Here is a 26934-nt window from a genome sequence, read left to right as displayed (position 1 = left end):
GGAATTAACAGGTGACCGTACAGTAAAGCAGGGTTGTCTGGTATGGTAGGCATCCCCCCTCTTTTCCCATGCTGCTCAGCTCCTCTGTTGTTCAGGGGACAATTCAAGAGAATTATGTTACGGGTTTGGTTATTTTTGGTGACGCTTTGGGCTTTTAACTTTGTAACCCACCCAGATTCATGTATCTGTGAATTTTGCAAATCTTAAGAGTACATATTCCACCCCCCACCCATTCACGTTGCATGAAACTAGGGAGGGTCTCTTTTGAGACATTTGCTATGCCCACATTTCTTCTGTGGGCTAAGCTGCCTCTTATCCTCTGACCGTGGCTCTTCTCCCTGACTCCCAAGGTCATTCCCACTTACCATTACAGGCTGCCTCTGGTATGTATTATGAGTTAAAGGCAACTTCGTGAGATATACCTGGGGCAGCTTTATCTTATATTTATGCACATGATATTTGATTAGGTTTCATTCTGGCAGCTTTTGACTTGCACATTCTTGCTTGATTGTGATAATAGCAATAGCTGTAAGGACTGGCCCCAGCTGGTCCCTCAGCGAAGTAAGACTCTTGAGTCCATTCAGTTGAATCAAAATAACTTTTACTGAGAGAAGCGATTGTAGGAAAACAAGGCAGAATCTGAAAAGTTACGCGAAAGCACAAAGCAATTTTTTCATTTTCCCAAACCCAATTCCCCTGACCAGTCCACCAGCAGCCAGTGTGATGCCGCAAAGTTGTTCTGGGAACGCTGAGATGCTATGCAGATAACAGTTCACCTTCAGGGCATGACAGCCTTGAAATCAGGCTGGAACCCACTGGGAGGGAGTCTGCTCCATCTCCAAAGGCAATCCCCCCCCTTCTCTAATTCCCTAGCAGTTACATCAAAAGCATGCGAAGATGCCAGCAACCTGCCTCCCCCCCACTTCCAACAGAATGGCAGGACACGATGGTGGGCCTGAAAACAGCACTTAGAGTTACATTTATAGCCCCCTCTGAGCGGTTTACATAGTTAGCATATTTCCCTCAACAATCTAAGTCCTCATTTTACCGATCTTGGGAGGATGGAAGGCTGAGTCAGTCTTGAGCCAGTCAGGATCAAAGGAATCGAACTCCTGGCAGTGTGAGCAGAATTAGTCTGCAATACTGCATTCTAATCACTGCACCACCACAGCTCTTAATGCAGCTAACACCACAGCAGTTTAAACCTTTGTTTATTTGCGATGAAGAGCAATATGTTTTATCATAAGATTTTCTGCGCTGCATCCCCCATTCCATTCCCACCCCCAAATATGGTTTCTGCTTTTCTCTCTAGGACTGTGATGGCAAATCTATGGCATGCATGCCAGAGGTGGCACACAGTGCCTTTCTGATGGCACGCGAGCCGTTGCCCTCGTTCAGCCCCGCCGTGCATGCACGTGTGCCTCCTGCCGGCCTTCGGGTCTCTGCAAAGGGTGGTGGAGGAGCGCATGCGGGCTCGCATGCACCTGAACAGGGGCTGCACATGTGTGGGGGTGTGTGCATGTGCAGGGAGCATGGCACATGTGTGGGCCATACGCGAGACGGGGTGCATGCATGGGTAACATGCACAGGGGCCGCACATGCACTGCATTTTGGGGGTTCGGGTGCGTGTATGTGCTTTGGGTATTCCATCCGGAAAAGCCATCACTGCTCTAGGACAGAGTTCTCCAATGTTTCCAGCTTTGCGGAGCAGCGTGGTGGTGGGAGAGGGGATTGTTCACGTAAATGGCGTGTATGTGCACTTATTGCTCACACAAATAGAGCTCCTGCGCACGGATTCGCCAGTAAAAGTAGCAGGAATGGCAATAATAGTAGAACTAATAATACAAGTAGTCCTCGACTTACAACGACAGTGGAGCCCAGAATTTATGTTGCTAAGTGAAACATTAAGTGTGTTTTGCCCCATTTTATGACTTTTCTTGCCACATTTGTTAATTGAATCAGTGCAGTTTTTAAATTAGTAACACGGCTGGTAAGTGAATCTGGCTTCCCCATTGACTTTGCTTGTCAGAAGATTCGCAAAAGGAGATCACATGACTCTGGGGACATTGCAGCCGTCATAAATATGAACCAGTTGCCAAGTGTCTGAATCACATGACTGCGAGGCTGCTGCAACAGTCATAAGTGTGGAAAAATGGCCATTACTTTACGTTACTGTCGTAACTTTCAACAGTTGCTAAATGAATTGCTGTAAATCAAGGACTACCTGTATTTATTATTATCAATAGTAATAATGAAGATGATAATGCATTTAAAAAAAAATAGAATGGAAATTTTCATCAGAAGTAACAAATCTTCCAAGCAGCATGTAGTAGAATGAACTGGTAAAGTCTTGGACTACAGTGATCTTTGACTCGATGGCCATATCTTTTAACAATGGCTCGAAATTACTTATGTCCTGTATTCACACCTACAACTATCACATCACTTCTGTGGTTAGGTGTCTGCAATTTCAGTCACTTAGCAACCAGCTCACGTTTACCATTTGCAGTGGTCATTGCAAGATGTGATCGCAATTTGTGACCTTTTTTGCCATTTTCCAGCAAAAAATGCTCATCAGGGAAACTGGGTTAACTTAATGACTGTGTCATTTCTTAATGTTTGCTGTAAAAAATATCATGAATTCCAGTCTGACTTGATTTTCATTTTAACTGCAATGACATAAGGACAGAAATTCTGGTCCCAATTGTGATCATAAGTCAATCATCAATCAATCAATCAATCAGAATAGAGCTGGAAGGGATCTTGGAGGTCTTCTATTCCAACCCCCTGCGCAAGCAGGAGACCATATCATTTCAGACAAGTGACTGTCCAGCCTCTTCTCAAAAACCTCCAGTAATGAAGCACCTACAACTTCTGACGGCAAGCTGCTTCACTGATTGTCTTGTTGGAAAGTTTCTCCTAAGTTCCAGGTTGCTTCTCTTCTTGATTAGTTTCAAACCATTTTTTCCTGTCCTGCCCTCTGGTGCTTTGGAAAATAAATTGACCCCCCTCTTCTTCGTGGCAGCCCCTCAAATACTGGAATGCTGCTATCATGTCCCTCCTAGTCCTTCTTTTCTCTAGACTAGCCAAACCCAAATCCTGAAACGATTCTTCATGTTTTAGTCTTCAGGCATTTAATCATCTTAGTTGCTCTTCTTTGCACTTTTTCCAAAGTCTCAACATCTTTTTTGTAATGTGGTGACCAAAACTGTATACAATAGTCCAGATTTGGCCTTACTAAGGCTTTATAAAGTGGTACTAAAACTTCACGTGATCTTGATTCTATGCCTCTGTTTATACAATCAAGGATTGAATTTGCTTTTTTGGCTACTATTGACTCATATTTAAGTGATCGTCCACTAGGACTCCAAGGTTCCTCTCACAGTTACTGTTTTTGAGCCAGGTTTCGCCTAATTTATATTTGTACCTTTGGTTTTTCCTGCCCAGGTTTAAAACCTTGCTTTTCTCCACATTAATTTTCATTTTGTTGGATAGGGCTCATTATTCAAGTCTGTCAAGATCTTTTTGGATCCTGTCAAGGATTACCTGCATGTCACTTTAGGATGGAATAAAGGCATCTCCTTAAATATTATAATATTAATGTAATTAAGTCTTGAGAAGATGGCCAGGTTATCTCCTTCCTCCCTTAACCCGTTTATCTCTTCCTGCTTAATTTCTTAAATTACCTACAATTCCGCTTTCCCTTCCCATTTCAGGCTGATTTCCCTTTGGTCAGGAAATATTCCCTTTGGAGAAGCAGTATACATCTGTCATCCGCATTAGCCCTTCAACTAACAGGATGGCATTTATAAGATTCGATCTTGGATTGCTTACTCAAATGGTTTCTTCTGGTGTGGAAGCAGAAACTAAGAGAGACAGGAAATTTAATCTTGAAAGTTGTTTTTTTTTCCTTTGCTTCCCTTCCATACCATAGACCATGAAGGCTGCATCCATAGAAGTGAAGGTCCTGAACACAGCACTGTCAAGGTATGATGGGATGGCAAAATTATTCTCATTTGCTTGTTTATTTATTTGTTAGGTTCTACCCTGCTTTTCCTCCAGGAGCTCAAAAGTGTAGCATCCATAGCATTCCCTTTTCTTTTTCCAAAGAACAATCCTGTGAGGTAGGTTGGGATGAGAGACAGGGAGTAGCCCCCAGGCTGCATGAAAATGGAGTTAAATTGACTCTCCATGGTGCTAAATGAGTGTTTTTCAATCTCAACAAATCAGCCGCTGGGGAACTCTGGGAGCTGAAATCCTCAAAATGTTAAACTTAAGAAACACTGATCTGGACTAATTCCTTAACCACAATGCCATCTTGGCTCTCCTCTAGTGGTTTTCAGATGTGACCTGGGAATTCTGGGAACTGTAGTTCCAAGACATCTGGTTGAGGAAGGTTGGTGAGAGATGGCAGTTGAAGGGATTTAAATCAGGGGTCACCAACCTTTCGGACCTGAGGGACCACTAAATTCATAATTTTAAATCTCATGGACCACTAATATGCTCCGCCTAATGACCGGCTGGGTAGGCGTGGCCAACTCAATGTCACTCACATCGAGGAGTGCCTTGTTAGCCTCTACTCACCCCTCCCCTCCCCACCTGGGCTCCTTAGGGCCCCAACAGGAAACAGGAGTTGGAGCTAAGAGAAAGAGTTGGCAAAACAGTTCAGTTCAAATGGGATCTGACCAAGAAGGAGGGTCAGTAGAAGCACCTCACTGAGGACTATGAGCATAGGCTTTCCAAGCAGAGGGAAGACCTGCAGGAGTGCAAAGCCAGGTACAGGTGCCTGGAGGCTCAGTGGGCTGAGATGATCAGCCAGTTCCAGGCCATGATGCAGTCCCACTGGAACAAGGCCCTCCGGCTCTTCACCACCAGTGACGCTTCCCTCCAGCCTTCACCAAAAGCCCTGCACCAGGAGGCTGAAGCAGACCCCAAGTCGGAATTTCTGCCCCCCTCTGATCCACACAAAAAGACCCCGAAGGGGGAGAGTCTCTGCAGCAACACAAACATTCATTGCACGTATCTGTTCCGGGGTGTAGCTTGAGGACCCCTGATTTAGTGCAATATAAAAAAGCAAATAATTTTTGTGTGGACCACCAAAATTTTCTCGTGGACCATCAGTTGGTGACCGCTGATTTAAATAGTCATTTTATTCATTCTAGGAATTTCTAGCTGTTCATGAACATTCAATGGCTCTTAAAACTACAACTAAAACAACTTGTTTTAACAGTTTCTGGAATTAATGAGGAAAGGGATGAAGTCGTAATGTAGGGGTGAGGAACCATGGCCCTTTTATGACTTGTGGACTTCAACTCCCAGAATTCTTGAGCCAGCCATGAGCCATGCTGTCCCCAAGTCATAAAAGGGCCATGGTTTCCCAACCCTGTCATAATGGATGGATGGCAGTCAAGTCACAAATGATGACAAAGGCCATGGATGGTGGTAAAAGAATGTCAGCGTGACAAAGCAGTAGCTCAGCAATGGGCCACACATTTCTTTGTGCCAAGCAGAGGGAAGACCTGCAGGAGTGCAAAGCCAGGTACAGGTGCCTGGAGGCTCAGTGGGCTGAGATGGTCAGCCAGTTCCAGGCCATGATGCAGTCCCACTGGAACAAGGCCCTCCGGCTCTTCACCACCAGTGACGCTGAGATAGCTTCCCCAGCTTACTCATTTTGGCAGTTGTGATAAAGGACTGAAAGGAAAAGAAAATCTTCTCAGGTAAAGGTGTGGCACCTGGGCAGTGACTTCTCCCAACCTTTCCTTCTTCCCTCACGTCCAGGTGGCCTCTTCCGAAACTACGGTCCCTCGGCGGTCCCGCATGAGTGCCCAGGAACAGCTGGACAGGATGCAGCGGCACCAGGAGGCCAAACGGAAATCTGAGGCTGCCCAGCCCCCATCCCTGGGCCATTCTCTCAAGCATGGGTCTAGCCGGGTGGGTGTGAAGCCTTGTGGGGAGGGGGAGTGTAGGAGAGCAGCAGGGGTCTTGGGTGGATGCTTGAAGAAAAAACCGTGGCGCTAAGTGGAAGTGAGGTTCTTTGGCCCAGAGAGGAGCCAAAATACATTGGCTGTGAGAAGGACAGATTTTTAGAGTTTCTTGTGCTGTAATGGAACCCAGCTATTTAGGTTTGCTCAGGGGAAGCCAGAAGAAGGTTCAGATGAAGAAAGCTGGGTCTTCAGAGACAGGAGTGAAGGGGGCTACATCCCGCTCTTGGGGGGGTGGGGACTGAGGAAAGGAAGGGTTTCCACCAAGGGTGGTTATGATTTTTTTTTTTTGCATTTATCCAGTGAAACCAAAGGATTTTCTTCCAGGCTTTGTAAATCAAAACCAGAAGGAAAGGATGGTATGCTTAATTTCTAGCTTAGATGGTTAACGAGGGGTGCTTTGTCAAGAGCTAGGGCTGCATCTCTGTTGCTCACGCCACGTTCCCCTCCCATCGTTTAATCTCTCCTTCAGCCCCTCCCCATTGCCCCCCCTGAGTCATCACCCAAGGAGGGAATGCAAATTGGGGAAGTCAAGCCTCCTCGGTGCCCCCCAACCCCTGAGTGGGAGCGACAGCGAGTAATCCAGCTCTCCTATGCGCTGGCGACCGAGGCTTCGCAGCGGGGAAAACTCCTCACAGGTACTAGGATAGGCCACTGTGTTTGTTTATTTGTCCCAAGCATGTATGTCCTGCCTTTTGATGCCCTGGTTTCCCACCCCCGCAAATAGCTCCATGCTAGGGTGTTGATGCACCTAAATAGGTAAAATCCTGACTCGGATCCCTGAAAGGCTACATTTTGTTTTTATTTTTGTTTTTTTTTGCAACTCACAGCCTCTTTAATTATCCATTGCCTCTTTAGTTCTCCCATTTTGCCTTTTATTTGCCTGAAAGCAAAGGCCTTGTTCTGATTTGCACTAGCCAAGTAATATAGAGTCCTTGACTTACGACTGCAATTGAGCCAACATTTCCACGTCTAAGCAAAACTTTTGCTAAATAAATAAAAAATAAAAAAAAAATAAAAATATTGCCCCATTTTGTGACCTTTCTTGCTACAATAAAGCGAATCACTGCAGTTTTTATGTTAATAACAGTTGTTAAGTGAATTTGGTTTCCCCATTGACTTCATTTATAAGAAGGTTTCAGAAGAGGATCACATGACCCCAGGACACTGCAGCCGTCATAAATATGAATCAGTTGCCAAGTGTCTGGAATTTGATCACATGACGATGGGGATGCTGCAACGGTCATAAGTGTGAAAAACAGTCATAAATCCATTTTTTCAGTGCTGTTGCAACTTTGAACGGTCACTAAATGAACTGTTTTAAGTCAACAACCAACTATAAAGCAATAGTTTCTGGACACTGGTGTGCCTTATTCACACATTTTCCAAGGCATTCCCAGGACATCATTGTGTTAGATACAGCCCAAGAACCTTAAACTTCACATGATTTTCTTTTGCGTTTTATTTGGATATAGTGTCATAATTTTTATTTTCAGCCACTTCACAACAGATATAGATAGTCCTCAGTTAACGGTAATTGGGACTGGGAACTCCATCGCTAAGTGATACAGTTGAAAAGGATGACATCATGTGATTTATGATAGCAATTCCAGTTGCGGTCATCTTCCCTCATTGACTTTGATTGTCAGAAGCTGGCAGTGAAGATCACAAATGACCTTCACGTGGGACACTGCAACCATCATGATTGCAAGCCAGTTCCCAAGCATTTGGATCATGCTTATAACAACTATGGCCATATGGCATCAAAACAACTTGAGGACCAGCTGAAAGGGCCTTCATAATTTTGAATGCTGGCTGAATGAATTGAGGACTATTTATTTATACATAAAATTTCTTAACCATCCATCTCTCTTATAAAGAGGCTCTATGTATAAAGACTAAAGACTCTGTGTATAAAGACCTGGACTTTTTCCGTGGTCAATCCATTTTCCTATCCAAAATCCTGCACGCAATACAGACCTTGTTAGCAGCAGAGGTCATAATAAAACTGTTTTCACTTACGTGTTCTTTCCAAAAAAGTAAAGGCTCCCTTGAGTCAACTTCTGGTGATTACTTGGACAGATCCGTGATGTTTTCCTGGCAACGGTACAGAAGTAATTCATTGCTGCCTTCTTGAGAAAGTTTTTTCAGCTATCCAGCCTGGCCTGTAGCCTTTTCAGTATAGTCTAAGTACTATGTAAGATGCCACATTGGGTTTTCACCTAATAGATTGGGCCCAATGCTTTAAAAACGGAAGCCAGTAGCCCACTTTCAACATGCATATATAAAGAGTTGAATAAAGGCAGATGAATTAACACTGTGAGCCAATACAACTCCATTTAAGCCATGGAGCCCTATATGGGTAGTCCTAAACATAACCACAATTGGGACTAGCATTTCTGTTGCCAAGCATCTTAACTGAAGCATGAGTCATGCTTGATTTTACAGCTTGTTTGGATATGTTTGTTAAGTGAATCACTTCAGTTGTTCAGTGAATCATGTGGATCTTAAGCAAATCCACCCTCCCCCGTTTATTTTACTGGTCAGGAGCAAATAGCAATTATGTGACCCTGGGATGCTATAACCACTGGAAATATATTCCAGGTGCCCAGCACTTCAATTTTGATCACACGACCATGGGAATGCTGCTACAATCATAAGCACAAGGACTGGTCATAAGTCACTTTTTTCAGTGCCATTCTAACTTCGAAGGGTTACTAAATGGATGGTTGTAAGCCAAGGACTACCTGGATGTTCAAGCCAAGACTACAGAGGCTGCATTGTTGTTCCACTACTCCCTTATCATTGCATGGGCCTACCATTCATTGTTTGTTGAACTCTGAGATTGACTTGCAAATAAAGCCCATCCAAGATGCCAGATGAAAACCTATCACTGCTTACATAATATAATAAAAACACAGGCTTGTGCCTGGAACCCCAGGGAATGTTTACAATAGACTGGGATTAGTTTAATCCTTTCTGCTTTTTGTCATTTATTTTTGCACTCTCCTATATGACCAATATATGCCTTCAGGACATTTTTAATTAAAGCTAAGTGCCAAACTCTAAAAAGAAAGCCACAAATAGTCACCCACCAGTTCTCTGAAACTGGCAATGAGATGACTATCTCTAGATTTCTCTTGCTGCATTTTTTTTTACAAGAGGCAACACCATGAACTTTAGTATATCTGAGAGCTTTTTAAGTTCCTGTTTCTGCAACACCCCTTCACAATTTCATTCACAGGTGCCTTCTGAATTTCTATGCAGCTTGTTAGAAATGTAAAAATATGGTTTGTGGTTGTCTTCTAGCTTCACAATCAGAGCTGACTTTGGCATTTATGCGCCTTGCAGCCAAGGGCCTGCTACCTCCCAGAAGATGTGAATGAAGTAGTAGCTCACAATACTTTACTAAGGGTGCCTCGTCTGGTAGCCACAATTCAGTATGATTACTCTAGCCAATTGCCCTGTAATTCTCTGGTCATTTCCCCGCCTTCACTTACTAACCAAAGCTGACTCTGCTTAGCTTCCAGATCAGCCAATGTTGGATAATGTTGCTCTCTTACTGAAACTATTGACCAATTTATATGTCAAGTGATTATGCCTATTGTCCACAGAGCTTGAGTGCTTGGTAGATCAAGATTTCCTAATTTAGTTCATGTCCTTTTCTCCCCAGGAAGGACCAGTTCTCGCTCCTCCCTAGATGATTTGCTTGCTTCAGAAGATGGCTTGAACCATCACTATTTTCCTGGGGATGGCACCTGCATAAAGCTAGACTCCAGCAGTACAACAGCTGGACACGATCAAAAAATTACTCAGAGTCCCAGCTGTAGCACTGACTCTAAAGTTGCAAATCAGGTGCCAGCTTCACCCCAAGCAACCAAACCAATGTTCAGTGCCTCAGAAGCTTCTGACTGGTCCTTGCCTTCTCCTTGTCCTTGTGAAGAAAGTTGGTTGCCATCCAAGCTGAAGACTCCACAGCCAACATCCCACCTGTCTGACCCAGCCAGAGAGGAGCCATACCTACTTGGCGATCCTCATTGGGAGGAACCTATGCCTCAGCCAAACAATTGGAATGCATGTTTTTGCAGAACAGCCAATTGGGTTCTGCCTCCTGTATGGGACTTAGAAATGTGGGCAGCTGATCGAAAGCTAGGCAGCAGTCCAAGCCTAGACAATGGTAGATGCATCCATTGGAGAGGTGAGCCTCAACAGGTAGCAGCATATTTTGGAGAAATGGCACAGCCTGTTAAGGTCACCTTGATAAAATCAAGTTTTTAACTGAAGTGGGATGAAGAGAAGATCTAAAGTGACATAAAAGAATAGGGCAAGTCCCTGGAGATGGTTGCCTACTCTAAACCCTAGAAATGTTCAAAATAAGAACAGATAAAACTTTGGCCTTTTAGATCAAAACGCCATATCTCCTGCATGTGAACATCTCCAGCATATCATCTGTATTTCCCAGTCAAATTTTCTCTGTTACTTTCTCAACAACTCATCTGGTATAGAAAAATCATGATTTATTTTTGGTTTAGTTTTCATTGTTGCTGCAGTCCTAGAGACTCCCACAAATAAATCATGATGAGTTCCATGGTCTTGGTCTATAGCAGTGTTTCTCAACCTTGGCGGCTTCAAGATAAGACATCAAGGTATTTTAAAGTTGCTAAAGTTAAGAAACATTGGTCTACAGATTTATATATTGGGTTGGGAAATAGCAGCACCCAATTTCAAATCCATACGTATTCAAGAATTTTAGGAGTAATGGCAGAGAATGCTCTTACTCCTTGATGTTTAGGAGGTCAAAATCCACCAAGATTGCTTCAGGAAGTGTTTTCCCTTTAAGGAAAAAAAAAAAAAGCTAAGGTATCCATGTACTGATGCCTGTTTATAGTGGGAAACTCCTAAAAAATAAGGTTACCATACTTAAAGATGTACAATGTTTGATAAATAGATAGACATCAGTGGATATTCCTGACTATTGGTCTGTGCAGATATTCATATTCGACAAAGCCATTCCCAAGACATATCGCACTGTACATCCTCGTTGGATGATACTAATACTTTCTGCATTTTTTAAAAAAGATGCAGCTTTAGATCCCACCTTTATTATTTTTATAAATAATTCAACATGGCAAACTGAATTAATACTCCTTCTTCATTCTTTCCCCCCCACAATAATAACTGTGAGTTGAGTTAAGACAGGGAGTGACTGGCCCAAAGTCATCCAGCAGGTTTTTATGCCTAAAGTGGGACTATAAATTACCATCTCCTAGTTATTGTCACGAAGTCACCCAGCCAGCTTTTATGCTTAAAGTGGGATTAGAACTCGCAGTTCACTTTTGCTTACAACTTTGCAGAAATTTCTGGCTTCAGAGAGATAATTTCTCATTCCATCTTGCAAGCACCCATGTTTCAGGGCTGTTGTCATTTTTGAGACATTATTTAATTCCCAGACTGCGATTTAGGGAGGGGGAAAAAAGCCCTTTTTCATACCAGCATGGAAGTTATTTGAGGGGTGAATGTAGGAAATTGCTTATTATATTGCTTATTTCTTTTCATAATTTGTTTTATTAAGGTTGTCTTTTGGGTTGTAAATGGATATCTTTTTTTCTGTAAATAGGGATGGGGTTTCAGAGATAAGGATTATTTTCCTGGAATGCCCTATCAAAATGCAAGCTCTCCTTCTAGATGACTTAAGAAGCAGCTGTACTTGCATAAGAAGAAGAAAACATTGCAAGGAAAACGCCGCTAAGATCTGTGAATGGGAGTTTTATCTCCAATTGGAAAGAGAAAGAATAGTTTGATTGTGTGGGGAGAATGATTGGGCAATGGCTGTATTGAAAAAACATTTGGATCTGTCCTAGCAAGCACAAGGAATGTTTCTCATGAAAATTGGTGCCTCTTAAAACAAAGGCAGTGATTTATATTTTGAAGGCAACTCAAGACTGGCTGACTTGTTCCCAGTACAAACAGTCGGTGGCCTGTACAGGAACACACCCCATAGTTATTGACCAAAACGGACATGTCATTTTCCCTAGAACTGCATTGAACAAAGGTAGGAAAGTCAGTGAGGGAATGAACAGGAAAGTGATGAGAAGTGTGGGAAGTGAGAATACACTGAACGGAAGTTGGAGTGGTTTCAGAAACAAAATGACACGAAGAAAAGAGCTAGCTAGAAAAACTGAAGAAGAAAAAGTGATAGGAATTATTGACAATGATGGATATTTTATTTTCTTCCATTTCTCATGTCTGAAATGTAGGAGCCTAAACGAAGGAGTTGCTTACTTGGAAGCTACCTGGAGAATTAAACAGGGTTACCATAATGTGAGACAGAGGTGGGTTTCAGCAGGTTCTGACCAGTTCTGGAGAACAGGTAGCGGAAATTTTGAGTAGTTTGGAGAACCGGTACTGAAAATTCTGACTGGCCCCACTCCCATCTATTTTCTGCCTCCCAAGTCCCAGCTGATTGGGAGGAAATGGGGATTTTGCAGTATCCTTCCCCTGCCACGCCCACCAAGCCACACCCACAGAACCAGTAGTAAAAATTTTTGATGTGAGAGGATCAGGGTAGGAACTAGAAGTCTGTAAATTGTAGCCCTGCCTTAGCACAAAGCCAACTAGGTGACCTTGGGCCAGTCAATTTCTCTCAGCCCAAACAGAGGCAGTGGCAAACTACTTCTGAAAAAAAAACTTGCCAAGAAAACTGCAGGGACTTATCTAAGCAATCTTCAAGAATCGGATAGGAAGGGAAAAAAATATTGTAGTTGCAGTGGGTCCATTATTCCCAATGGGAGATTAAGCCTGTGATGGCTAGGCAACATGTAGGCAACCAGTAGATATTAGCAAAGAGAAGCAGAAATTCTAATTCTTGAGTGCCGGCTCGTGTTTGTCTGGACTGATCCGCCAGCCTTAAAGTCTAACAATCCCAACAGATTCAGCAGGGCCTACTTAGCCACAAAACCAACATTGCTGAGGTAGATTAGCTGAGAAATTTGTCTAAAAGATTCTTGTACAGACTTCGATAAGAAGACTTAACGAATAGCACACAAACCTATCCTGGTGTACAAAAACTCAAGAATCTGAACAAAGCAGCCAAAGTTTCCTGTTGTAATAGCTCCTTGCTCTGTTGGGACACCTGTCTTCCCATGCAGAATTATAATTCCCTTTTAAGAATCGGAATATTTCTACTGTATTTAAGGAGAATGTGTCAGCTACTGCGGGAACTTCCTCAGACATGTAAACACTAAGCCTTTCCATGTGTGAATTATTCCAATTTGTATAATCAATAAACATTTTAACATATCTCTGAGTCTTTGCCTATTCATTGAGTGATGCTGACAGATTAGAATTTGGAAACAGTCATCCGCTCTGAAGCTGAGGAGAAAAAGTTTGAAAAACCAACATCTGAAAACTTGTTCTACATTCCAAATAAATGAAATCAGTAACTTCAATGCCAGTAAGGGACTTCCTTCCCAATTCTAATTTAGCTACACTGCTTTCTGGCCCAAATAATTTGTTTATCTGTTCTTTATAAATTTGCTTTAGAATGTAAAGATTTTTTAAATGTACAGATCTAAGAAAAAGAGTCTCAGCATTTACAATCCTGCTACTTACAAATAGCAAATAATGAATACTTTTTACCCAATTTCCCTTTTATTTATACATACACATACATTTAGAAGAAACAAAAGAAATAGGAATAATTGAATCCTAAGGAAACATGATTTAGATTCTTAAGAAGCACGATGAAACAATGACATTTTGGCCAATTCATCCAATTCTCTCCCTTTGAGTCTTTTTGCATGTGCCATTTTTTTTTCAAAACAACATTCTATCCGCAAATTATATTGTCTTTGGAGAGTAATAATCCAGGAGCAGATTTCCAGTATCTCCTTTGGTTTCTAGTTTTTCAAGTGAAGCATTATTTGAGAAAATTCATCTGAAAAGAGAATGAATTTGTTGAAATGTGGTTCTGCAATTCAGAGAATATTGAAATATATTTTTTCCAATAGGAGCTGAGGGTAACATATCCTGCAGTGAAGGCATTTGCCTGCATCTAGAGTTCTGTGGGGCAATTCCTATTAACTAGGGTCAAAAGAGGAATCACTGTAGAGCAGAATTCCCCAATTTTTTTGGCTTTGCAGACTGGCGGGGTGGGAGCTGGTGATGGTGGTGGTGGAAAGAGGGGATGGTCCCATGCGTGGGGCGGGCAAACGCACAAGGAACTCCATTTCCACAAGCTGCTGCCCATGCAAATGTAGTGCATGCGCTCATGTGAATGTGCATGTGCACCAGTGGTCAGTTGCTAGTTCACCCTGGTTTGAGTGAACCAGTAGCAGCAGTGGGAGGCTCCACCCACCCACCTGGACGTCACCAAATACGATCTGCGCATGTGCAGAAGCTTCTGTGCAGAAGGGGTGCACGCGAGAGTGAATGCATGCGCGCGTGAGCAAACAGGTAGCAAAAGTAAGTAAAACCCACTCCTGATGCGCATGCTCACCACTTCTGTGACTTGGTTTTGAAAGGCTCAAGGCCCAGTAGTGGGCAGCGGCCCGGTGGTTTGGGACTCCAGCTGTCAAGCAGTGTTTCTCAACCTTGGCAACTTTAAGACATCTGGACTTCTTACAGAACGCTGGCTAGAGAATTCTAGGAGTTAAAGTTCACACATCTTAAAGATACGAGATTGAGAAACTGCTTTAGAGAAAGGGATTAGGCAGACCCATTAGGATTTCTATTTTGGATTAGCTGATCTGTTTAGTTAAAAAGTAAAATTTCAAGATGAGTTTGACTTATAGTGAAGCGATCCCCAACTTTTCCAGCTCGGAGTGCATAGGTCCATTTGTGCGAGCGGGCCCTCCACTCATGCATATGGAGCTTTGCGCATGAGCAGAGGATGCTTGTGCTCATGTGCAAAGCTCCACTTGCATGAGCAGCAAACACTTGCGTGAGAGAAGCTCCATACATGCAAGCAGAGGGCACTTAAGTGGTGGGTGTTTTGCTTGAAGCTCCACACATGAGTGGAGGGTGCTTGCACTCACACAATTGCACATGCTTGTCACTGCTCATGCGAATGGAGCTTCATGTGTGCGAGCTTGCCCATTTTCCCCGCGACCTGGTTTGGGGACTCCTCTTCTTACAGCCAGTTTTGCTTCTCTTAACATTATTTAACATTACGGAGACCTGGTTGGGCACGGAAGGGGGTGTGCCCCTCGTGGAGATGTGCCCGCCGGGTTTCCGTGCATTCCATCAACCGAGGGCCCAGGGTAGGGGTGGCGGGGTGGCGGTTGTGATTAGAGAGAGTCTAGAGCCGAGGGAGACCACTGTGCCTCAGATTTTGTGAGATGGGGTCATAGGTGTCAGATGGGTCTGCTGATCGTACCTGGCTCCTTGCTGCGTGACAGCTGCCCTGCCCGAGCTCCTGGAGGTGCTGGCCGGGTGGCAGTTGAGACCCCAGACTTTTAGTCATGGGGACTTTAACTTGCCATCTTCCGCACATCATCGACACAGTGCTCGGGAGTTCATGGCTCCATGACGGCCTTGGACCTGACCCAGGTAATTGATGGCCCTACTCACATTGGGGTGGCACTCTGGACCTGATTTTTCTCTCTGGTCAGTGGTTGAGAGATCTGGACTTAAAGGAAATAGTCACTGAACCTTTGTCATGGTCAGATCACTCTTCTTCGCCTGGACTTTCTGACCGCCATTCACCACCGCAGGGAGGCGGACCCGATCGTGGTTCCGTCCCAGGCGCCTGATGGACCCGGATGGGTTCCGGACGGAGCTTGGGCCATTTCCTGAGGGTCTGGCTCACGGCTCGGCCGAGGAACTTGTTGCGGCCTGGGAACGGGCGCGGCGGGGCCTTAGACCGAGTCGTGCCTTTGCGGCCTCTGACCCGGCGCAGGCCCAACCGGCTCCTTGGTTCTCCGAGAGCTGAGGGGATGGCGCGGAGAAGGCGCCTAGAGAGTTCCTGGAGGTCTAGCCGTTCGAGCTGATCGGACACTGGTGAAGTCCTATACTAGGACTTACCTAGTGGCATTGAGGAAGCGAGCGTTGCTCGCCTCCTCCCTCATTGCATCGGCAGATAACCGCCCGCCGCCCTGTTTGGTGACCCGCCCTCCTTCATCAGGGGAGCGGGATGACCCGTTGCAGGGACGGCTGAGGAGTTTAACGGTTATCTATACGATAAAATCGTTCAGCTTCGGGATGGTCTGGACCAAGATTGCGGTGATTCGGGTGAGCGCTCGAGGTGGTCTTGGCGACATTATTTGGGATGAGTTTGACCCTGTGGCTCGAGGACATGGACAGGTTGCTGGGTAGGTTGAATGCCACCACGTGTTTACTGGACCCGTGCCTCCTGGCTGGTGCTGGCCACTGGGAGGTGACACGAGGCTGGCTCCAGGTGATTACGATCGCTTCTTTGGTGGAGGTGTCTTCCGCCGCCTTGAAAGAGGCGGTGGTGAGGCCCTCCTCAAGAAGCCTTCCTGGACCCGGCTGTTTTAGGTGTTCCAATCACGCTAAGGTTGTAGAGAGTATGGTGGCATATCAGCTTCCCTTGCACCTGGATGAAACTGTCTATCTAGACCCGTTCCAGTCCGGTTTCCGATCCGGTTACAGCACGGAGACGGCTTTGTATTCAAAAAGTTTTTATTAGTCAAAAAAGGTTTATACAAATACATTTCAGGTATGGTAAATTTTCATTTTTCTTATCTAAAATAAGAATTTTACTCAAATTTTTTAACACATACAACAGCCATATGGCAAGCAGGTGACACGAAGTAGCTAAATTTACAAATTTTAAATACGTAATAAAGAAGAGTCAAGAATAAACAGAATATCGTACAAAAGAGAATAAGGAAAACCAACACAATCCCAAATATCTTTATCACTTCCTAGTTTTGGATCTCAGAACTCTGGGTTCAGCCTGACCCAACTCAGGGCCACAAAGCGCAGCTCACCATGATCTATAACCTCTTCTTCAATTCCTGGGTCATCTGATTCCAGGAGGGCTTTGTGTTCCTCCACATAGGCGTAGCCTGAATTGTACTGATTTTTTCGTAATGCCCTCCCGAAAATCATCAATCCCTCTGGCATCAGCCATCTGAAAGCTCCTTCTGGTACAATTTGCTTGACAAAAATAATCTTTCTTTTTTTTCATACCTGTCTGGGAATCTGCCTCAGAATGGCTATCTCCCCTGTAAATCAGTGCCCCACTCCTATGTTTTCTAAGAATTTCATCTCGCTCTCTTCTCACAAATTTGACATGAACCTCTCTAGGAACTGCATGTAGCGTGCATGTGCAATTAACTCTATAAACTCGATCCACATCCCAATTCATGAAATCAACACCTCTCCCAAGAAATTCTCCCAACAATTTAGTCACAACATCTCAAGTCTTCTTGGTCCACTTCTTCCAAATTTTGAAACCTAAGGAAATAAGACATTTTATCCATCTGTAGTCCAAGCACAGCATTGCCTGTCGCTCCTCTCTTTCTGCACTGCCGCATCTCACCCTCAAACCTTCCCTTTCTGCTTGTTTCTACATTGTTGAGTATCCTTTAAATCCTTTTGGATAGTCACAATTTCTGCTCTTATTTCATCCAATTTCTTGTCCATATTAGATAACTTTTCCAAAATTCTCTCCATCTCTCCAGCAGTTGGTCTCTGACCTTTTGCCATTAAGAAAAAAAAAATACAAAATCCTCAGGCAGGCACAGTATCCTTGTAATTTCCTCCGGATCCACCAGGGGGCACTCACAGGAGCAAAGTCCAGAGTACAGTTAGTCAACCAGGAAGTCAAGGGAAGTGATGTCATCAAAATTCTCATAGTGAAGGCTGCACGCCACCACTGTTCCCCAGAAGGAGGGGGGGCCTCAAACCTTCCCTCCTAAATTTCTCCATCACCTCTTCTCTCCAGAGCTCCACAAAACCGTAATCTTCTTATTTTAAGTTCTCCTCTCTCCAGAATAACTGTGCTCCTTCCAACCGCAGGGGAGAAAAAACCCCCGCACTCCGGGAGCACTCCACCACATTTACCGATATTCCCTTCCTTCTCCTCCTCAATTCTTCCCCTGTTCACCACCAGGCTGCTGCAGTTATAAATCCAAAGCCCGGTGTCACTGGGCTGCCCAGGCGACGACCAAAATAATGGCCGGCCTGTGGCCTCAAACCCGCTGCCTAGACGCCAGCATCGGGTCCCCAGTCAGTCCTGGCTGGGAGACCCTGGCGAGCCAGTCTGCGGCAGGTGTCCTTTCGGAACACCTGGCCCCTGAGCTCGGCGGCGGATTCGGGCGCTGGGCAGGAGATTAAGCCTGTGATGGCTAGGCAACATGTAGGCAACCAGTAGATATTAGCAAAGAGAAGCAGAAATTCTAATTCTTGAGTGCCGGCTCGTGTTTGTCTGGACTGATCCGCCAGCCTTAAAGTCTAACAATCCCAACAGATTCAGCAGGGCCTACTTAGCCACAAAACCAACATTGCTGAGGTAGATTAGCTGAGAAATTTGTCTAAAAGATTCTTGTACAGACTTCGATAAGAAGACTTAACGAATAGCACACAAACCTATCCTGGTGTACAAAAACTCAAGAATCTGAACAAAGCAGCCAAAGTTTCCTGTTGTAATAGCTCCTTGCTCTGTTGGGACACCTGTCTTCCCATGCAGAATTATAATTCCCTTTTAAGAATCGGAATATTTCTACTGTATTTAAGGAGAATGTGTCAGCTACTCGGAACTTCCTCAGACATGTAAACACTAAGCCTTTCCATGTGTGAATTATTCCAATTTGTATAATCAATAAACATTTTAACATATCTCTGAGTCTTTGCCTATTCATTGAGTGATGCTGACAGATTAGAATTTGGAAACAGTCATCCGCTCTGAAGCTGAGGAGAAAAAGTTTGAAAAACCAACATCTGAAAACTTGTTCTACATTCCAAATAAGTGAAATCAGTAACTTCAATGCCAGTAAGGGACTTCCTTCCCACTTCTAATTTAGCTACACTGCTTTCTGGCCCAAATAATTTGTTTATCTGTTCTTTATAAATTTGCTTTAGAATGTAAAGATTTTTTAAATGTACAGATCTAAGAAAAAGAGTCTCAGCATTTACAATCCTGCTACTTACAAATAGCAAATAATGAATACTTTTTACCCAATTTCCCTTTTATTTATACATACACATACATTTAGAAGAAACAAAAGAAATAGGAATAATTGAATCCTAAGGAAACATGATTTAGATTCTTAAGAAACACGATGAAACAATGACATTTTGGCCAATTCATCCAATTCTCTCCCTTTGAGTCTTTTCGCATGTGCCATTTTTTTTCAAAGCAACATTCTATCCGCAAATTATATTGTCTTTAGAGAGCAGGACCAGGAGCAGATTTCCAGTATCTCCTTTGGTTTCTAGTTTTTCAAGTGAAGCATTATTTGAGAAAATTCATCTGAAAAGAGAATGAATTTGTTGAAATGTGGTTCTGCAATTCAGAGAATATTGAAATATATTTTTTCCAATAGGAGCTGAGTGAACATATCCTGCAGTGAAGGCATTTGCCTGCATCTAGAGTTCTGTGGGGCAATTCCTATTAACTAGGGTCAAAAGAGGAATCACTGTAGAGCAGAATTGCCCAATTTTTTTGGCTTTGCAGACTGGCGGGGTGGGGGCTGGTGGTGGTGGTGGTGGAAAGGGGATGGTCCCATGCGTGGGGCGGGCAAACGCACAAGGAACTCCATTTCCACAAGCTGCTGCCCATGCAAATGTAGTGCATGCGCTCATGTGAATGTGCATGTGCACCAGTGGTCAGTTGCTAGTTCACCCTGGTTTGAGTGAACCAGTAGCAGCAGTGGGAGGCTCCACCCACCCACCTGGACGTCACCAAATACGATCTGCGCATGTGCAGAAGCTTCTGTGCAGAAGGGGTGCACGCGAGAGTGAATGCATGCGCGCGTGAGCAAACAGGTAGCAAAAGTAAGTAAAACCCACTCCTGATGCGCATGCTCACCACTTCTGTGACTTGGTTTTGAAAGGCTCAAGGCCCAGTAGTGGGCAGTGGCCCGGTGGTTTGGGACTCCAGCTGTCAAGCAGTGTTTCTCAACCTTGGCAACTTTAAGACATCTGGACTTCTTACAGAACGCTGGCTAGAGAATTCTAGGAGTTAAAGTTCACACATCTTAAAGATACGAGATTGAGAAACTGCTTTAGAGAAAGGGATTAGGCAGACCCATTAGGATTTCTATTTTGGATTAGCTGATCTGTTTAGTTAAAAAGTAAAATTTCAAGCTGAGTTTGATTTATAGTGAAGCGATCCCCAACTTTTCCAGCTCGGAGTGCATAGGTCCATTTGTGCGAGCGGGCCCTCCACTCATGCATATGGAGCTTTGCGCACGAGCAGAGGATGCTTGTGCTCATGTGCAAAGCTCCACTTGCATGAGCAGCAAACACTTGCGTGAGAGAAGCTCCATACATGCAAGCAGAGGGCACTTAAGTGGTGGGTGTTTTGCTTGAAGCTCCACACATGAGTGGAGGGTGCTTGCACTCACACAATTGCACATGCTTGTCACTGCTCATGCGAATGGAGCTTCATGTGTGCGAGCTTGCCCATTTTCCCCGCGACCTGGTTTGGGGACTCCTCTTCTTACAGCCAGTTTTGCTTCTCTTAACATTATTTTCTCACAACAGATCCCACACTATATTTTTTGCCACATTTTGAATATCTTATTTTTTTCCATCTCTCCATCTTTAATAAATACTAAATAAAATATCTACTTGTTCTGGGTTTTTTTTTGCCATTTATCAATAACTTGCATTTATCAATTTTTTCAATTTGCATTTGAGATCTGAAGTGATTGGTGTTGAAGAGGTAAGGGGCGTGCATACCTAGTTTTAACTTACCATCATTCACTTAGGTTTGCCTATCAATCATAACTATTTAGGTCTTGAAAAATAATTTCCAGATCCATAGTCCTAATTGCATCCTACAAGCTATTATTTGCTGCAAAGCAATGATGGGTTGCTATTGGTTCACCCCAGATTGGGTAAACCAGTAACGGCAGTGGTGGGAAGCTCCACCCACCTACTTCTGCGCATGTGCAGAAGTGTTGCATGCGCGCACAAGTGTGTTTGAGCAAACTGGTAGCAAACTAAACTGAAACCCACTACTGCTGCAAAGCATGGGTTGCATACCAAAATACTATTCTTTGAACTCTTGGGCCAATTAATTAGTTTACAGAGAACATTCCGTTAGAATCTCTTGGTTTCTACTCATCTTATTGCCAGCCTTAAAATCTTTTTAAGAGTCCCAATTTTCAGTTTTCCAAAAGACTTCCTTTCTTCACGTCTTATTTATTTGCAGTTTCATGCAAATAAATCATCTCACTCTTTTCCAGTCCGCTACCTCCTGCAATTTTCTATTCATTCTCTAAAATATTTGTATTTCATTTAAATTGCACTTGTATCAATCAATACACATGTAAAGAAATTAGTGCTTCTGTAATCATAAGCAACGAAGAGAGAGAATTATAGGAATTAGAAATAATGGCAAAGAAAATGAGCATTGAACAGGTGATATCCTGGACTATAGATTGCACTTCAAAAATCCTACTTTTGCTGTGATTTTATTTGGTAATTATCAAAGCAAGCTATACTCTCTGCCTCTCCCCACTGCTGAGTTCTTCCCCTCCCATTCTGGAATCAACAAAAAATGATTTTAGCATGAAGGTTACTGCCCCTACTGCTGATCTGTATCTGTTTTTTCTCTTCCCAAGCACTAACCTGTTTTTTCTCTAAAATAATGGAAGCTCTTAGACAGTGCTGAAATAAAATTATCCCAATTTCTGTGGATAAATTCCAGGTTAGTTTGCATCCAGCACTTTCTTACATCTAGAGAAGAGCATAGGTCACTAATGCAGCAGGCAGAGATTTTTATTTATTAGTTAAATGTCAAAACAATTAATGGCAAAAATGAGACAAAAGGCAGGAAAAGGCAAGAGGATAAAAAATACAGGTAGTCCTCGACTTACAACCATTTGTTTAGTGACTGTTCAAAGTTACAGCGGCACTGAAAAAAGTAAGTTATGACCTTTTTTCACCCTTACAACCATTGTAGCATCCTCATGGTCACATGGTCAAAATTCAGATGCTTGGCAATTGACTCATGTTTATGACGGTTGCCGTGCTCGAGGGTCATGTGATTATCTTTTGCGACTTTCTGACAAGCAAAGTCAATGGGGAAGCCAGATTCACTTAGCAACCGTGTTACTAACAACTACAGTTTTTTTTTTATTTGCATTTATATCCCGCCCTTCTCCGAAGACTCAGGGCGGCTTACACTATGATAGCAATACTCTTCATCCTATTTGTATATTTATATACAAAGTCAACTTATTGCCCCCAACAATCTGGGTCCTCATTTTACCTACCTTATAAAGGATGGAAGGCTGAGTCAACCTTGGGCCTGGTGGGACTTGAACCTGCAGTAATTGCAGGCAGCTGTGTTAATAACAGACTGTCTTACCAGTTATTCGCTTAACAACAGTGGCAAGAAAGGTCGTAAAATGGGGCAAAACTCATTTAACAATTGCTTAGCAACAGAAATTTTGGGCTCAATGGAGATTGTAAGTCAAGGATGATGACTTACAATGATGTCTATTTCACAGACAAAAGCCAGGAAAAGCTCCAGGCCCAGACAAGATAACTCCTTCTTGCTTAAAAGTCTGTGCTGACCAATTGGCCCCCATCTTCACCCATATTTTCAATAAATCACTAGAGATGTGCTATGTTCCTTCTTGCTTCAAACGCTCTACCATCATCCCAGTGCCAAAGAAGCCCACCATCAAGGAACTGAATGACTACAGACCAGTTGCTCTAACATCTGTAGTCATGAAAACCTTTGAAAGGCTAGTGCTTTCCTACCTGAAAACCATCACGAATCCGCTCTTAGACCCCTTGCAATTTGCATACCGAGCAAATAGATCAACAGATGATGCTGTTAATATGGCTCTGCACTACATCCTACAACATCTTGAGTCTCCAAAGACCTATGCAAGGGTCCTTTTTGTAGACTTTAGTTCAGCATTCAATACCATCATTCCAGACATTCTTCTAACTAAGCTAAACCAGCTACAGGTACCGGAACAGACATGTAAGTGGATCACAAGCTTCCTAACAAACAGGAAGCAGCAGGTGAAGCTAAGCAAGATCACATCAAATACCTGTACAATTAGCACAGGGGCCCCCCAAGGCTGTGTGCTCTCCCCACTTCTCTCCTCTCTGTATACCAATAACTGCATCTCCAATGATCCATCTGTTAAGCTACTGAAGTTCGCAGATGACACAACAGTGATTGGTCTCATTCGAGACAATGACGAATCCGCATATAGACAAGAGGTCGAACGACTAGCCTTGTGGTGCAACCAAAACAATCTGGAACTGAACACACTCAAAACCGTAGAAATGGTGGTGGACTTTAGGAAAAACCCTTCCATACTTCCACCTCTCACAATACTTGACAACACAGTATCAACAGTAGAAACCTTCAAATTTCTGGGTTCTATCATATCGCAAGATCTCAAATGGATAGCTAACATCAAAAACATCATTAAAAAAGGACAACAAAGAATGTTCTTTCTGCGCCAACTCAGTAAGCTCAAACTGCCCAAGGAGCTGCTGATCCAATTCTACAGAGGAATTATTGAGTCTGTCATTTGCACCTCTATAACTGTCTGGTTCGGTGCTGCAACTCAACAAGAAAACACAGACTTCAGAGGATAATTAGAACTGCAGAAAAATAATTGCTACCAACCTGCCTTCCATTGAGGACCTGTATACTGCACGAATCAAGAAGAGGGCCGTGAAAATATTTGCAGATCCCTCGATCCTGGACATAAACTGTTTCAACTCCTACCCTCAAAACGACGCTATAGAGCACTGCACACCAGAACAACTAGACACAAGAACAGTTTTTTCCCGAAGGCCATCACTCTGCTAAACAAATAATTCCCTCAACACTGTCAGACTATTTACTGAATCTGCACTACTATTAATCGTTTCATAGTTCCCATCACCAATCTCTTTCCACTTATGACTGTATGACTATAACGTTACTGGCAATCCTTATGATTTATATTGATATATTGACCATCAATTGTGTTGTAAATGTTGTACCTTGATGAACGTATCTTTTCTTTTATGTAACACTGAGAGCATATGCACCAAGACAAATTCCTTGTGTGTCCAATCACACTTGGCCAATAAAAAAAAAAAAAAAAAATTCTATGTAGACCGGGATGCCTTATGCACGGTCACTCACGCCCTTGTGACGTCTCATCTGGATTACTGCAATGCTCTCTACCTGTGGCCTTCCGGTGCGCTTCAAGATTTTGGTAACCATCTTAAAGCGCCCATGGCATAGGGCCGGGTTACTTACGGGACCGCCTACTGCTACCGAATACCTCTCACTGACCCGTGCGCTCTCACAGAGAGGAACTCCTCAGGGTGCCGTCGGCTGGCAGTGCTGCCTGGCGACACCCAGGAAGGCCTTCTCTGTGGGGCTCCACCCTCTGGAACGAACTCCCCCAGGACTTCACAACTTCCGGACCTCCGAACCTTCCGTCATGAGCTTAAAACACATTTATTCATCTGCGAGGACTGGATTAGATTTTAAATTTATACTGGTTTTAAATGGGTTTTATTATTTATATTGCTTTTAATAATTCGGCCATGTAGAATAAGTTTTTTAACTGTTATTTTAGTCTGTATTTATATGTGCTTTTTACTTGCCTGTGAACCGCCCTGAGTCCCCTGGGAGATAGGGCGGTATATAAATGTGATAAAATAAATAAATAAATAAATAAATAAATAAATAAGGACTACCTGTGAACAAAGTCAAGAATGTATCCAACCTATTGTCAGCTTTGGAAGCCATACTACCATATTTTGGAAGCCATACGAAGGCTTCTATGCTGCCACTTTTTCTTATATGGGAAAGTAGGAGAAGGGGGGGTTGGTAAAAGGGGCCATTAGACATAATAACATTGTTCCTGCCGGTCAAGGTCAGGCCAGGACTGCATCTGAAGAAGGAGTGATGCCTGAGATGGGACGGTTGGCGATTGGAGAACGTGATCGGCAGAGGAGTCAAGGGGGTGGTGGTGGTCTGGGATTTTGTATTACTGAGGAAAAACCCGGATCTCCAGATTCGGAGTTTTTCCAGCCATGCCAGCTTATGCTAGTAAAAGAACTTTGAAAGATGTTTGCCTCGGAGTCCTTTCTGCAGAGTGGTGGTGATGGTTCTGGAACCCTGACACCTATCTTCCTACATGTCATGTCATCTCAATATACACTTTCTAGAGCCACTGAAAACAATGCTGAAGATGATTAGCGTGGTTCTTTCAGCCTTTCATGTGCCCAATGGCAGAAAAATGGAGATAGGGAAATAAGAAGCCAGCAGATCCTTCCTATTGTCTATATCATAAAGGAAACAATTTAGTGGGGAGGGATGATGTATTCAACAGACTGAAGCTTGAGATGAAGGCCAAGGGATAGAGTAGGAGAAATGACTTTTCATATCTTTACTAGGTAATTGTACTTACTAAGTAAGTACAAGTAAGAAGCTTCCTCTCTTTTTTTCATTCCTTTTCATTGATATTTGCTGTAATGATGTCAGCAACCAGGAACACACAACTTTTGGAGTGTTAGTGGCAGCACTCAGCTTCCTTGAATGGAATGCTAGAGACCATATTCCAAAAGATAGATATTGTTAGGGCAAAATTAAACTTCATTCCACTTCATTTTCATTAAGATGAAATTAATGCAGTCAACCCCTTTTTCCCATTTATTTTAATAAAATTTCTCTGGCATAATAAAGATAATAATAAATAATAAAGACCTGAGTCTAACTCATAGAATCATCTGCTACAATGTCCTTCCTGTTGAAGATTACTTCAGCTTCAATCGCAACAACACATGAGCAAACAATAGATTTAAGCTTAATGTGAACCGTTCCAATCTTGATTGCAGAAAATATGACTTCTGTAACAGAGTTGTTAATGCCTGGAATGCACTACCTGACTCTGTAGTCTCTTCCCAAAATCCCCAAAGCTTTAACCAAAGACTATCTACTATTGACCTCACCCCATTCCTAAGACGTCTGTAAGGGACGTACATAAGAGCACCAACGTGCCTACCGTTCCTATCCTAATGTTCCCTTTGATTATATCCAATTGGTATAGTTATTTCATGCTTATGTATATATATATGCTTATATATCGTATAGTTATTTCATGCTTATGCTTATATATAATGTTGTGACAAATAAATAAAATAAAATAAATAAATAAATAAATAAATAAATAAATAAATAAATAAATAAATATCCCAATTTAATAGCATCTTCTGGAAGTCCCCAAGTGCGGACATCAAGACCTGCACTTATCTGGGGCCCATGAAACTCCAGTTTTGTAAGACTGTTATAAAATTACAACTAGTCTAGAGCATATTTATTTATTTTATTTATTTTATTTTGTCACAACAATATATGTAGGTATCATACAAAAAGATTATATAGTAAATAAACACATATATGGGTAAATATATATAGGAAGAAGAAAAGAAAAACAATAGGACAGGAACGGTAGGCACGTTTGTGCGCTTATGCACGCCCCTTATGGTCCTCTTAGGAATGGGGTGAGGTCAATAGTAGAAAGTTTTTGGATAAAACTTTTAGGATTATGGGAAGAGACCACAGAGTCAGGTAAAGTATTCCAAGCACTGATGATTCTGTTACAGAAGTATTTCCCAACTGTGTCAGTTTTAAGATGTGTGGATTTCTTAGAACTCCCAGAATTCCCCAGCAAGCATAGAACCTAGAATCATAGAGCTGAAAGGGACCTGGGATGGCATAAGGCAAGGGACCTTATGCCATCCCAGTCAAATGGTTGTCCAGTCTATTTTTGAAAACCTCCAG

General features: G+C 43.0%; 1 protein-coding gene across 6 annotated transcripts in view; it reads left to right on the top strand.

Annotated features, from left to right (window-relative positions):
- PLEKHA4 (pleckstrin homology domain containing A4) overlaps window positions 1-13280 on the top strand; it is a 97131-nt gene extending 83851 nt beyond the window's left edge. For 5 of the 6 annotated variants that reach the window (XM_058180628.1, XM_058180622.1, XM_058180627.1 and 2 more), the window contains 4 exons: window positions 3935-3987; window positions 5779-5931; window positions 6454-6619; window positions 9655-13280. In XM_058180628.1, coding sequence (XP_058036611.1) covers window positions 3935-3987; window positions 5779-5931; window positions 6454-6619; window positions 9655-10259 — 977 coding nt within the window. In that variant the 3' untranslated portion in view covers window positions 10260-13280. The remainder of the gene's footprint in view (window positions 1-3934; window positions 3988-5778; window positions 5932-6453; window positions 6620-9654) is intronic. The other variant, XM_058180626.1, reaches the window with a different exon arrangement.
- Window positions 13281-26934: the final 13654 nt, after the last annotated feature.

Source organism: Ahaetulla prasina, chromosome 4, assembly GCF_028640845.1.
Source record: "Ahaetulla prasina isolate Xishuangbanna chromosome 4, ASM2864084v1, whole genome shotgun sequence".
Lineage (NCBI taxonomy): Eukaryota > Metazoa > Chordata > Lepidosauria > Squamata > Colubridae > Ahaetulla > Ahaetulla prasina.
Note: the sequence above shows the minus strand (reverse complement) of the source record. Positions and strands in the feature narration are given on the sequence as shown.